We start from the raw sequence: 11,474 nt of genomic DNA, 5'->3' as shown, positions 1-11,474 counted from the left end.
GTATTAACAGTAATTAGTTTCATTAATTGGATTGGGGAGGGGACGCTTTCATGCATGCTCCACCACTGCAACGGTTCTCTTTTAATTTTATTTAATGTGTATTTTATCCAATAAAACGAAATTTCTTCTATATAAAAATTTAATTCAAGTCTACCATATACTTCATGCTTCGGTCTCTTCAGTGTAGAACACAACCCTATTGCTTTCGGACCTAATTGATAATTATTGTATACATCAGGTACTAAATTTGAGGTTTTCCATAAAAAAAAAAAAAACAAATTATACTGAAGAAAGCAGAGGGAGGGAGAGAGAGAGAAGAAATCCAAACGATGGCAGAAGAAGGGAAATCAGATGCACAGCTCTTTCAGCTCCTCTCCAATCTCCTCCAACAAGTAGGTTTCTTTTCCTTTTCATAGTGATTTTTTTCCTTATTTCTTCTATTAATTAATTTAATTGTATGTTTTACTTTTCTTAATTCTTGTGTTGATAATTGTTTGATTTCGGGTGTTGAAGAATGGGGATTTGACATTGATTGAGCATCTGGGGATCAATGAAATTGGGTTTTTATTTTTATGATCTATTGAAATTTCTGATCTGGGTTTTCTCTAGCTGTGTCTTTTATTTCTGATTTGATGGTATTTGCTTGAGTTTGTTGACATTCACAAGGTCTATTCTAATTCTTGATTACGAAAAAGAAGAAGAAATCACTAAATATTGTTAATCTCATTACATTTCTCACCTATTGGATTCAGGAATTATTTGAGAATTATCCCAAGCTCTCGTTTTAGAGACGTGCAAAATTTGATTTTGGTTTAGTTTTGTACATGTACTTGAAGAAATGGCCTGTACATCGTGTTCTTATAGTTTCAAATATGCTTTTATCCAAGGATCTCTTGGAGGTTTACGCAACTGAATTGCCTTCAGAGAGCAAATAAGTGCTCAAGGAACGTCATAGAACGAAGCCTTACATAGGAGCAGGATTCCGTGGAATGTTAATAAATACATGGGGTAGCAGCAGTTGATGCTTATTATGCAATAAGAAGCTGCATTTGATATGCTCCATGGAATGTACCAATGAAGTGAACTTGTTTTTGTAATTCCGGAGTTTTTATTTTGCACGCACTGTGTCGGTTGTATTGTGGTGGGAAGCGTGCCTTATTAGCCTCTTTTAGCATGACTGTCTTCCCCCTTCCACCTGCTGCTGAAAAGTTTTTGGCTCTGAAATTCTCCTCGAAGGACCAGCGTGTGTTAACTGATCACAATGTCCAATTTTCCTCATGCAACTTGGTATTGTTCTCTCTTGTAAATTCGAGAGATGCCCATATAAAGAGCAGCCTCGTTTTTGTGATGGAGTTGAAGACGCAGTGTATGATCATGACAGGCTTAAGGGGAATCTCTCTATGGGCCGGTCTCCAGTTACAAATAGGACACAGGGCATAACTTAATTGCTGCTTAAGATTTATCTCTCGGTCCTATGAATTTTTGATGTTTTGTCAGTGTTTCTTTTCATTCACTGGTCTCGTTAATCTAGGTGGAAGCGCAATCAAACGAGGAAGAAGTTGAGCTGCGCTCCAAAATTGAAGCACTTGGATTAGAGGTTGCAAAACTTCCATCAAGGTCGACAAATAATCTTGATGAGGTACAATAAAGTCCTTGCTTTACTTTTTTCAGATGTTATAAACCCCAACCCCCAAAAGTAATGTTCCCCTTCTAGAGTATAACCATAAATCTTTTAAGAGTTTGCTTAATGTGGGTGCTTTGATTTTATCAATAGCTGGAAATAGCGAGAGAGTTGGATAAATTATCAGCCAAGTTAGATGACGTGGATGAAATGATATCCTCGGCCCTGGCATCAGATCCACAGGTGCAGTCACTCTTAAGTGACACTGCTGATGTATGGATGCCAGTTATTACTGCTAACGCTGATGAACGTCGGAATTTTACTGCATCAGTCGGCAATGATAAATCCGAAGAGAAAGGAGAAAATCCCAAATAATTCTTGCAGGCTTGTTCTTATGATTTTAGTTTCTGCTTTCAGTTCTGAAATGACACTGTTGTATAACCTTTTATGTTTCCCTATATTTCTAATAAATTTTTATAATAATTTGCAGTTTTTAGTGGAAGATCTTTTTTTTTTGTTGTTTTCAAAGCAGTTTTTAGTGGAAGATCTTTTTTTTTTTAAAAAAAATTGTATTAAAATATATTTTTTAATTATTTTTAACATCAAATCATTAAAAAAACACTAAAAACAATATTAATTTAATATTTTTTTTAATAAAAATATACTTTTAAAACACAACAAAATCTAACACACTTCTAAAATCTCACTTAACATTCCCTTTTTAACAATAAAACATCATGCATTGGCAAATGTACCATTGAGCAGGCCACTGGTACCAGAAGGACAAGTCTTTTTAACAATAAAATATCATGCATTGGCTAAGCAGGCCACTGGTACCAGAAGGACAAGCTAGCTCTCTGGATTATCACATTTAAATATCGTCTTGTTGCTTAGTCATCTTCCTTCTTAAATCGGTGCTATGACACCCGTTTCTCTTTTGTTCTTCTATAAGTCCATAGCGCCTCAACATCAGGCCCCTATATAAGATGCTAGATAAATTAAAGCTTCCCATTGATTGTTCTCTGTACATCAACTTAGCTGGGGTTGCAAGCTAGTTCCTTGACAGGAGGAAAAAAAAGTCTCAGGCTAGTTCTTAACAGCTACTTGACACTAAATGCATCAACTGTATTATTCTGTTATTGGGGTTTTTTCAAGTTTCAACTAATTGTTTGCTTATTCTGTTATTGGGGTTTTTTCAAGTTTAAACTAATTGTTTGCTTCTTTTTTTTTTTGTTCTTTGAAAAAAAATCTAGAGCACTTGTTTGAATCCAGGTGGAGTGATTGCAGACTTGCAGTTACAAGTACAAACTTTTTAGGGTCAACCTAGTTCTCCATTCACATGTCCAAACTCCTGACATACGTGGTTTCTTGTGTCCTTGTTGAGTAGAAGTCAACCTTCTGCTCCGAAAATGAACAGTACAATATTCGATCTACTTGAAAAGCGGCACCTTAACAATTAGACCAAACAGCCACATTATGATAGATCCAAAAACCCAACATAAGAGGCAAAAAACTAGGAATCCTGCCAAAATAGTTAGGAATGGAGGACCTCGGGCATCATCGCTGGATATTGCCCCGCCGGATTTCTCTTCACTGGAATCTCCATCAGAAGGGCTGGAGTTTGAAGCAAACACAGTATATAACCTTGTCCTTAACTGCAATCTTAAGGCATCTCCGAATCTGGACCCAAAAGAAATTAAAATACTTGATATAAATTGGAAAGGCATTGGTTTGAGCAACAGCACACAAGTACTTCACCAACTGATGTGCACACACAAACATGTAAAACAAATATCTCATTTGAAAAAGCTACGAGCATAAGATATTAAGTCTTGGATACAATTCGGACAGTTTGCTAACTTTCAAGCTATAATCAACATCTTAGCCTCACTGCTGCTTTCTTCATGCAGCTACCATGTGGTTCCATCATTTTGTAATTACAGAATAATCCAAAAGAATTTGAAATTCATCATTTCATACATATGGGATAGTGATATAATCCACTCAACAACATACCAAAGCATATCAAAGTAAGTCTTCATGAAGATATTAAAATAATCAAATGTCACTGGGCATTTTAACAAATGAGTTCATATCCCTTGATCAACCAAATAGGCCTTCTCCAAAAGGAGTTAACATGTCATTAAAAAAAAAAAAAAACTATATCCATAGACAACATCCAAAAGGTCAGAGATATAGATGCAATCCAATCAAAACTTCCATTTTTCTTCTCTTTAGTGTATCTTCCGGCAACCAAACTGTGTGACTAGAATCCAACTCTATTGGTTAACCCAAAGCATAATTAGCATATAGAACAAAAAAGTATAATCAAATAGAACATTGGAGGAGCTTGAGAAATTTGTAGTGTTGTAAAGAGCAAGCCATAATAGCACATTAGTATTGTTACAATATTCAACACAAACTTATAACCCAGCTAGCACAGAGATATAAGGGCCATTGAAGACCTCAGCACTTAATCAGTGCCAAATTTAATCGGTATCAGCTTAAGCACATACTTGATAACAAGAACTAATGAGTTAGCCTAATACATGGTCTCAATGCAGAGGAGACGGTGACAAATATCATTCTCATACCAAGCAAGGATATACAATCCAAGAGTTTACACGGCCATTTGGCCCCACAATTTAGCCACCGCACAACTAATAACGTGGAAAGAGTAGGTGGAGAAACTCATATGGAAAGTTATCCGTGACCATAGCAAACAATATACATAAAAAAATATTAATTATTCGACATGTATTTAGGTGAAAAAGTGAAGAGGAAGGGTGGTGCAACAATTTATTGGGACATTTAGAGCCATGATGTGGATTTCATGTTCACAAGCACATCATCCATGAATTGACACAAAGCATAGTAATTCCACAACAGTTAACAAATAAATTTACTTGAAAATTTTCTTCTCATGCATCTTAGAATCAGCATTATATTGTGATAATTATCAGTTGCTCCAAATAATACCAGGCGAGATGCCTAAAAGAAGTATGTTTATAGTAACATTAATTAATCTGTTATGCAATTTTCAAATAAAATATAAAACAAAATCCAGAGTTTGTGATAAATACACATTCAATCCACGGGCTTGAATGAGTGATTTTCTAGGATCACCTTTCCAAAGATGCAAGATTTTGTAATCCCTAGAGATGTCAAAATAATAATCATAAACCTTCAAATAAGTTTTCTATATAAGCTCTCATTCAAGGCCACCAAATGCACCTTGTTCCATTTTCATCCTAGTTCCATTTTCATCCTAGACCCCTTCAAATAAGTTTTCTATATAAGCTCTCGTTCAAGGCCACCAAACGCACCTTGTTCCATTTTCATCCTAGACATTTGCTTCTTTCTCAATGGAAAAGAAACAACACGAGAGCGTCCTTTTCAAGGTAAGTGATTACTATGCCTAAATGAAATTTAAATCATTTTCAGAATCCTCAATAGAGTTTGCTACTTCTTAATATGTTTTGCTTATTGTTAGTATCAGCGTGCACGAGGTAAGCAACCCCAAATGATTGCAAACAAAATTCGAATGTGGGAAGAATTGACGGAACCTGCGACGAAAGATTTTATCAGTCTGATTAATGCTAATGACAGCAAGAAATGTGCCAACACATGTCCTAAAAGTAAGAAAGGAAAAGCTTTTGATCTGAATAAAAAACCACCAGAGAAGGACTGTGACGTAGCTTCAAGCTCTAATCATCAGGAATCAAACAAAGTTGAGCTACCTCTGTCAAAGGACAATTTGGATCTGACATTGCGACTATGCTCTGTTCATGCTTTGCCCTCATCGACATCTTGCAAGAGTACATGACCTAATCTTTGAGGTTTTCGAATGATTTTTTTCAATATTCAAACAATGGTAGTAAACACATCCAACTTTCTGAAAGAGATTGCTAATACAAACAATGGTAGTAAACACATCCAACTTTCTGAAATTCTCTTCCAATTGCTAATGATATTAGATTTCAAATTGTAATGGGGAAAAAGAAATTGTTCAGAGCATTACTTGATTATTTAGCAATATGTATTTGTATTTTAAGAACACCAATAATTAATCAATTATATATATATATATAAAAAAGCAAAAGAATAAGGAAGCCAAGATCTGATCCACTCATGCTGCCAATGTATGTGTCCTAAATTGCTAACATTTGCTATCAATTTCAAATGGTTAAATGCACCTCTAAAAGTACCAGGATCAGATCTCACACTTACAGAAATGACTTGTGTATTCGCAATTCATTCAATAATTGTTCAACAAATTGAGTCATCAAAATCACATTGATTACAATGCTACCTTTCAAACTCAATCAATAAGAACTAATACTTTTCAATACCATTCCTTTTTTATAATCCAGCACTCACCATTCCCAACTCCTTTACAAGCACTTGCAAACATTCAGTGTAGCTTTAGAAAATGGCAATGTTGTCATTCGAAAACACCAATATAAATTTCAAAGATCTGAAGTTTCGTCCCTGAAAATGAAATCATGTTCCTTTTTATTTTCTTTGAACCACCAGGATATAAACTGATATACAGAATATAACTCTTCACAGCTTAAACCAAGTGCCTAAATCCAAGAAATAATGCATGCCCACAAGTGGGTTTCTACTTCAGAAGCACCAAACTACTCACTCTCTTATTTATCTAATGAGCAAAAGAAGAAAACCCAGGAAATATAAAATACTATAAAACAAAGAAACAGCTGCAAAAGCATTGATAGGCATGCTGACTAAGAACGAAACAAAAAAAGAAGCAAACTTTTGGAGATTATGAACACCTGAAACTGAGAGGGGTTTGAGAGCGGCTGCTGCCAAGTTTGATAGAGTGAAAATGAGGTATGCAACTGCAACCATTTGGACTATGAAACCCATGGATCAGTTTGGGAGAAGAAAAGGAAGAAGCCATTTTTATTCCCTTTTTACTACCGATGGAAATATGATAATGGAATTATTAAGAGCCATAAAAAAATATTCGAGGGATTTGATGAAGGTAGAATAAATTAGTCTTTCTTTAGTCCCTATATTTCAAGTGTGATTATATCTTACTACCTCATATTTGCAAACCCATAACTATATTTCTAATGAAACTGGTTAAAAAATAGTGTAGTAAAAGACTTTTATTTCCTCTAGTTTTTATTATAAATTATTTTTTATAGATCTTCCTAGATAACACAAATATAAAAACTACTCATAAATAAAAAAATAATATTTAATAACACTATATAATTAGCATATACAGTTAACATTCAGATTTAATAAATATTATTTACTGGGTTGATTAAACAATTTTAAGAGCACAAAGAGATAAATGAAAGAATTTAAGAAAAAAAATAAAAAATAATAATTGATTGAATTAAAATACACAGATAAAATAAATAAACAATTGACACACAATTGATCAATTAAGCTTAGGATGCCCATTAAACTGAAAGTGTGATCAATGGGGGAGTACTAGCAAATCAGCTGCCACAATCTCTCTAACAAAACCCTTTCACACGCAACTCCTAGTCACTCTCTAATCAAAATCAGCTGCCACAATCTCTCTAACAAACCCCTTTCTTGCATATTAATTCATGCAACTCCTAATCACTCTCTAATTTATTCTTTTGATTTTTTATAAGTTGAATGATTAATTAAATTCTATATCTTGGTTTTCAACATTTTCCTCTTCCTAGCTTAAACAGATACTTAACAGCAAATTAAGCCCTCCATGGAAGAAGTACCTGATCCTCGACTTGGATTGACGTTGTCTTCCGATCTGATACAAGACCCTACTTTGCTCATCTCCTTTCCTACGGAGGGTCAAAGAAGACAGCAATTTTATTGAAAATCGTTCCAGAAAGGTTCTTGCCATGCCATATCATTAAATATTCTTGTTTGAAATAGACTTGACTCGTTTATTTATTTTACAATACAGAAGGATAGAGCAGTTGTTGCGGCCGGAGACGCTGTTTATTACATCAAACAACTTGTCCGAACAGTTGATGAACTCAAACAACTGGTGGGGAGAACGAAAGTGAAGAAATGTTGGGTTGTCGACGTTGATACAAAGCCTACTGTTCTTGGATCACGGTATAGTCATTCGTGCAATAATATTAATGATGGATCAAAATCATTTTCTAAGAAGCTTACTGAAGATACAGAGATAGATGTTCACATTATATAGTTGATGAAGTTATCATTAAGTCCTTCGCCGAAAGAAGAAGAACATTAATCATTGCTTGCTGTCTGTGTCCAAGGTTCTTGATGAGCTTCATTTAGATCTCCGGTTTGTTTCCGGTCACTACATTGGCTGCGATAACTATTATTTTCAGTTGAAAACCAAGGTCTGGAACGAACATTAATTGCCATAACTGCATATGTTGTTATTATGAAATTTAACTTGGTCTGCTTATGTTGCGAATGTACTTTGAATTGCTTGGCAGATAAATGAAGGATCAAGTGCTGATACGCTTACAATAACCGATAAGTTGACTGAGGTTCTGGACAGCCGTTGTTCTTAATAGAGCAGGACAAAGAAATTATGGTTTTGAAGGCGATGCTCTTATATGTTAACAAATCATCATGCTTAGATTGAGCACTGGGAATGTGCTGATTAAGGCTTGATGACATGCTATATATCAATTTGCTCTGATTGGATCTCGTGGCTTTTGTTGCCTCTGTTGCTTGGAGTTCATCGTAGATGCATACCCGCGTTCTAGCACCCGCTCTCCAAAGTCCATTCCACAAAACTTGTCTGCCCCACTTCGGGATGATGGCTTAGAACACCTAAAATTAATGCAAACACAATGCATTAGCATCCCATTATAAGTGTTTTGTCCCAACCGAAACAACAACTAGAGGAAAATGAGGATTTGCCAGGTGAACAAATTAAATTAATAAAAAATATGCAGGGGATGAGATCATAATTTTAAAAACCAGCCCGGTGCAAGGCTTGGGTTTCGAGTTTTGACTGGGTTATTAGGTCGGCCGAGTCAAATTTTATTTTTTAAAAAAATTAAAATAATATTATTTTAATAAAAAATAAAAAATCAATGAGTTTGCAACCAGATCTTACAGGGTTAACCATGTCTTAGGTCATATTAAGCTTTTATTTTTATTTTTTTTAACCTGACTTGATTCCAATCCTGGATTGACCGGGTTTTAAATCAACTTAACAGTCGGGCGGAGTTTCAATACTCTGGATGAGAAATCACACGAAAATACAAGAGATAATTTATAATTTAACAAAATAAAAAATCAATGAGTTTGCAACCAGTTCTTGACCGGGTCTTACAGGGTTAACCATGTCTCAAGTTATATCAGATTTTTATTTTTATTTTTTTTTAACTTGACTTGATTCCGATCCTGGATTGACTGGGTTTCAAGTCAACTTAACAGGCCGGGCGGAGTTTCAAAACTCTAGATAAGAAATCACACGACAATACAAGAGATAATTTATAATTTAACGTGGATGGATTGTAATAGTAAAATTATATTTTTTTTTGTTACTTCTCCAAATCAAGTCAGAAGATTAAGTTCATGGATTAAATAATATTTTCCATGTGATTCATTTGGTGTTCTTATTTTTAATGAGAATACAAACGTATTTTATCTTTTTTTTCTTAAAAGTGAAAAACCTTCTCTGCTTTTAAAAGAAACACTCGCATATTTCGTTCCCAGAGGCTTTTTGAGATTTCATGTGTTTTGCATAATTTAATTACTACCTTACACATGATTTCATAATTAAATAATCCTTGCTGCAGGGGCATTTGTGTGTTTTCATTATTCTAGGCATAGTGAAATCACAAAATTAACCTTTATCCTGGAACTTATTTAGGCTTGATTAAAGGATAATTTCATGTTTTTACATGGTTTTTTTTTTTAGTTATAAGCAGGTTAATTGAGGAGTAGATTAATCTTTTAAAGTAATTAAAGAAAAATTGTTAGATGTATAAGAGATGCCGCCGCATTTTAGTGGTGTGTGCGTCTTTATACGATGACCAAAATAATTTTTTAGTTGAGTCATTAGATTTCTCATGACATTCTCTTTCATATTAAAGCGATGTATGTTTATTTTTAATTGATGGATTGTTATCAGAAACATTTTTTTTCTCTTTTCTCTCCTCCCTTTGATATTCATGCATGGCATTTAAGATCTCAAAACAATCATATTGGTCGGGTATATTTGTGTATCGGTTCTATTCTTTTTTTGAATTTTTTTGTGGTTGATTTTTTTTAATTTTATTCTTTAACAATTTATTTTTTTTAAATTGAAAATTATGGTTTTTTCGAATATGATACTTTCAATCATATGACCTAGGTCATGAGTTTTGTAAATTGACATGGTTTTCCATATTTTCTTTTAGGCTTTTTTTCTTTTTTGGTATCATTACTTGATGTTGGTTTTAAAAAGAATGGGCTTCATGGTATTCTTCTTTATCTTTTTTATAGATTTATCCAGATTTTATGAGTTGGCCATTGGTTTGACGAGTTAACTTAGGTGGTTAGCGTTTATTTTTTTTTTTTATCTTTTAATAACTATTTTTTTGGATCATTTTATATTATTGATTTTTTTAATTTAATTTTTTAATATTTAATTTATTAAGAATTGATCTTTGTGGTTTTTTCATATCTAGAGTTTTCGATCAAATGGCCCGAAACACGGGTTTTATAAGCTAACAAGGGTTGGCATCGTGTTTTTTTATTTATTTTTGTCCCATATCATAATTTGACATTGGTTTTTTTAAAAACTAGGTTTCATTATTTTTTTTTCATTTCATTGTAGTGTTATCTCGATTTTATAACTTGACTCGAGGTGGACTCAAGCTTTTTTGGCTTATAATTATTATTTTTCTAATCCTTTCCATGTCATAATTCAACATTCAACATTTTTTTAATAAAAAAAATAGGTTTCATTATTTTCTTCATTTTATTTTTTATCATATTATTTCAGTCTCATAACCTAATTTATATATTAAGCGGGCCGACCCAAGTAGTTTCATATTTTTTTTAACTTATAATTGCTAATTTTTTTTTGTATGTTTGATTTTTTTTTAATTTAATCTTTCTACATAATTTTTTTACTTTTTTTTTTCATTGTTCAATACTGTTATTTTTTTTGGCTTTAAGATGTGATTTTATCGACTGAATATTATTATTATTATTATTATATTCAACCTGCAGCAAAACACAGGCTGGATTCCAACCATTGATGAGGTGTGCATCAATGTTAGTCTCCATGGCCAGCTAACTTGATATATTTAGGAGGGTAAGAGTTGCCAATCAGCTCAAAAGCAGGGGATTTTTTTTCACCGTCTTGAATGGGTCATGAAATGTGGCATCGGAGAGCTTATGGCTCGATGTCGAGGACTCCTGTACGTTCCATTAGTTCTACTCTACACTGGCAAAGTGTTTCCCCATTACACCTTTTAACCAAGGAGAGCATTCCACCTAATACATGACTGCTAATAGAGACCTCGAGAGGACAGGTTCATATTTCATGACGAACCCATGCAGATGATTGCAGATAGTTCTAAACATGGTAGCTTGCATTAGATCGACGTGAGAACCAACGCAACTCATTTATCCATTTCTCCTCTTTGATTGTGTTTCAAGTCCACCAGCATTATATATTAAGCAAAAGCTTCAACACGATCAGAGACATGGAATGTCAATGACCAACGATCATATCAGGAGAAATGAGAAAGTTAGATTTTATCACATCCAGAAATACAAAAAGGTGTTGAAGAAAGAGGCTTAGCTCTGTGGGGGCTGATTTAAAAACGAAAATAGACAGGATTAGGCTAACAACAAATCCAGCCAGAAGGCCAGGTGAGCGGGTAGTGAAAACTAA

At 33.9% G+C, this 11,474-nt stretch overlaps 2 protein-coding genes across 6 annotated transcripts; one reads left to right on the top strand and one right to left on the bottom strand.

Annotated features, from left to right (window-relative positions):
- Window positions 1-225: 225 nt before the first annotated feature.
- On the top strand, window positions 226-2,123 carry LOC105109323 (ecotropic viral integration site protein). The gene is made up of 3 exons (XM_011003989.1): window positions 226-392; window positions 1,532-1,639; window positions 1,775-2,123. The coding sequence occupies exons 1-3, from the start codon at window positions 330-332 to the stop codon at window positions 1,994-1,996; spliced, it is 393 nt and encodes a 130-aa protein (XP_011002291.1). The 5' UTR covers window positions 226-329; the 3' UTR covers window positions 1,997-2,123.
- Window positions 2,124-2,395: 272 nt separating this feature from the next.
- LOC105109321 (uncharacterized) lies at window positions 2,396-7,437 on the bottom strand. 5 transcript variants are annotated; one of them, XR_839225.1, is made up of 4 exons: window positions 6,418-6,610; window positions 2,828-3,301; window positions 2,472-2,782; window positions 2,396-2,410 (listed from the first exon to the last, which is right to left on the bottom strand). XR_839225.1 is itself a non-coding variant. In XM_011003988.1 (3 exons), the coding sequence occupies exons 1-3, from the start codon at window positions 6,543-6,545 to the stop codon at window positions 2,957-2,959; spliced, it is 372 nt and encodes a 123-aa protein (XP_011002290.1). In that variant the 5' UTR covers window positions 6,546-6,607; the 3' UTR covers window positions 2,880-2,956. The 5 variants fall into 5 exon arrangements, 1 of the variants encoding a protein (XP_011002290.1); XR_839228.1 differs by lacking the exon at window positions 2,396-2,410 and having other exon boundaries at window positions 2,600-2,782; window positions 2,828-3,069; window positions 3,171-3,301; window positions 6,418-6,609; XR_839226.1 differs by lacking the exons at window positions 2,396-2,410; window positions 2,472-2,782 and adding an exon at window positions 6,002-6,112 and having other exon boundaries at window positions 2,880-3,301; window positions 6,418-6,609.
- Window positions 7,438-11,474: the final 4,037 nt, after the last annotated feature.

This window comes from Populus euphratica, unplaced genomic scaffold, assembly GCF_000495115.2.
Source record: "Populus euphratica unplaced genomic scaffold, PopEup_1.0 scaffold438.1, whole genome shotgun sequence".
Taxonomy (NCBI): domain Eukaryota; kingdom Viridiplantae; phylum Streptophyta; class Magnoliopsida; order Malpighiales; family Salicaceae; genus Populus; species Populus euphratica.
This window is presented reverse-complemented; position numbering and strand designations above follow the sequence as displayed.

What these genes read in the sequence shown, in the direction of transcription:
- LOC105109323 (XM_011003989.1), top strand. Translation starts at nt 330, where the DNA reads ATGGCAGAAGAAGGGAAATCAGATGCACAGCTCTTTCAGCTCCTCTCC. An exon ending in TCTCCAATCTCCTCCAACAA is followed by an intron (nt 393 to 1,531) that starts GTAGGTTTCTTT and finishes TCGTTAATCTAG; the next exon opens with GTGGAAGCGCAATCAAACGA. An exon ending in CGACAAATAATCTTGATGAG is followed by an intron (nt 1,640 to 1,774) that starts GTACAATAAAGT and finishes TTTTATCAATAG; the next exon opens with CTGGAAATAGCGAGAGAGTT.
- LOC105109321 (XM_011003988.1), bottom strand. Translation starts at nt 6,545, where the DNA reads ATGGCTTCTTCCTTTTCTTCTCCCAAACTGATCCATGGGTTTCATAGT. An exon ending in CAAACCCCTCTCAGTTTCAG is followed by an intron (nt 3,302 to 6,417) that starts GTGTTCATAATC and finishes TTTTGGGTCCAG; the next exon opens with ATTCGGAGATGCCTTAAGAT. An exon ending in ATCCAGCGATGATGCCCGAG is followed by an intron (nt 3,070 to 3,170) that starts GTCCTCCATTCC and finishes CTAATTGTTAAG; the next exon opens with GTGCCGCTTTTCAAGTAGAT.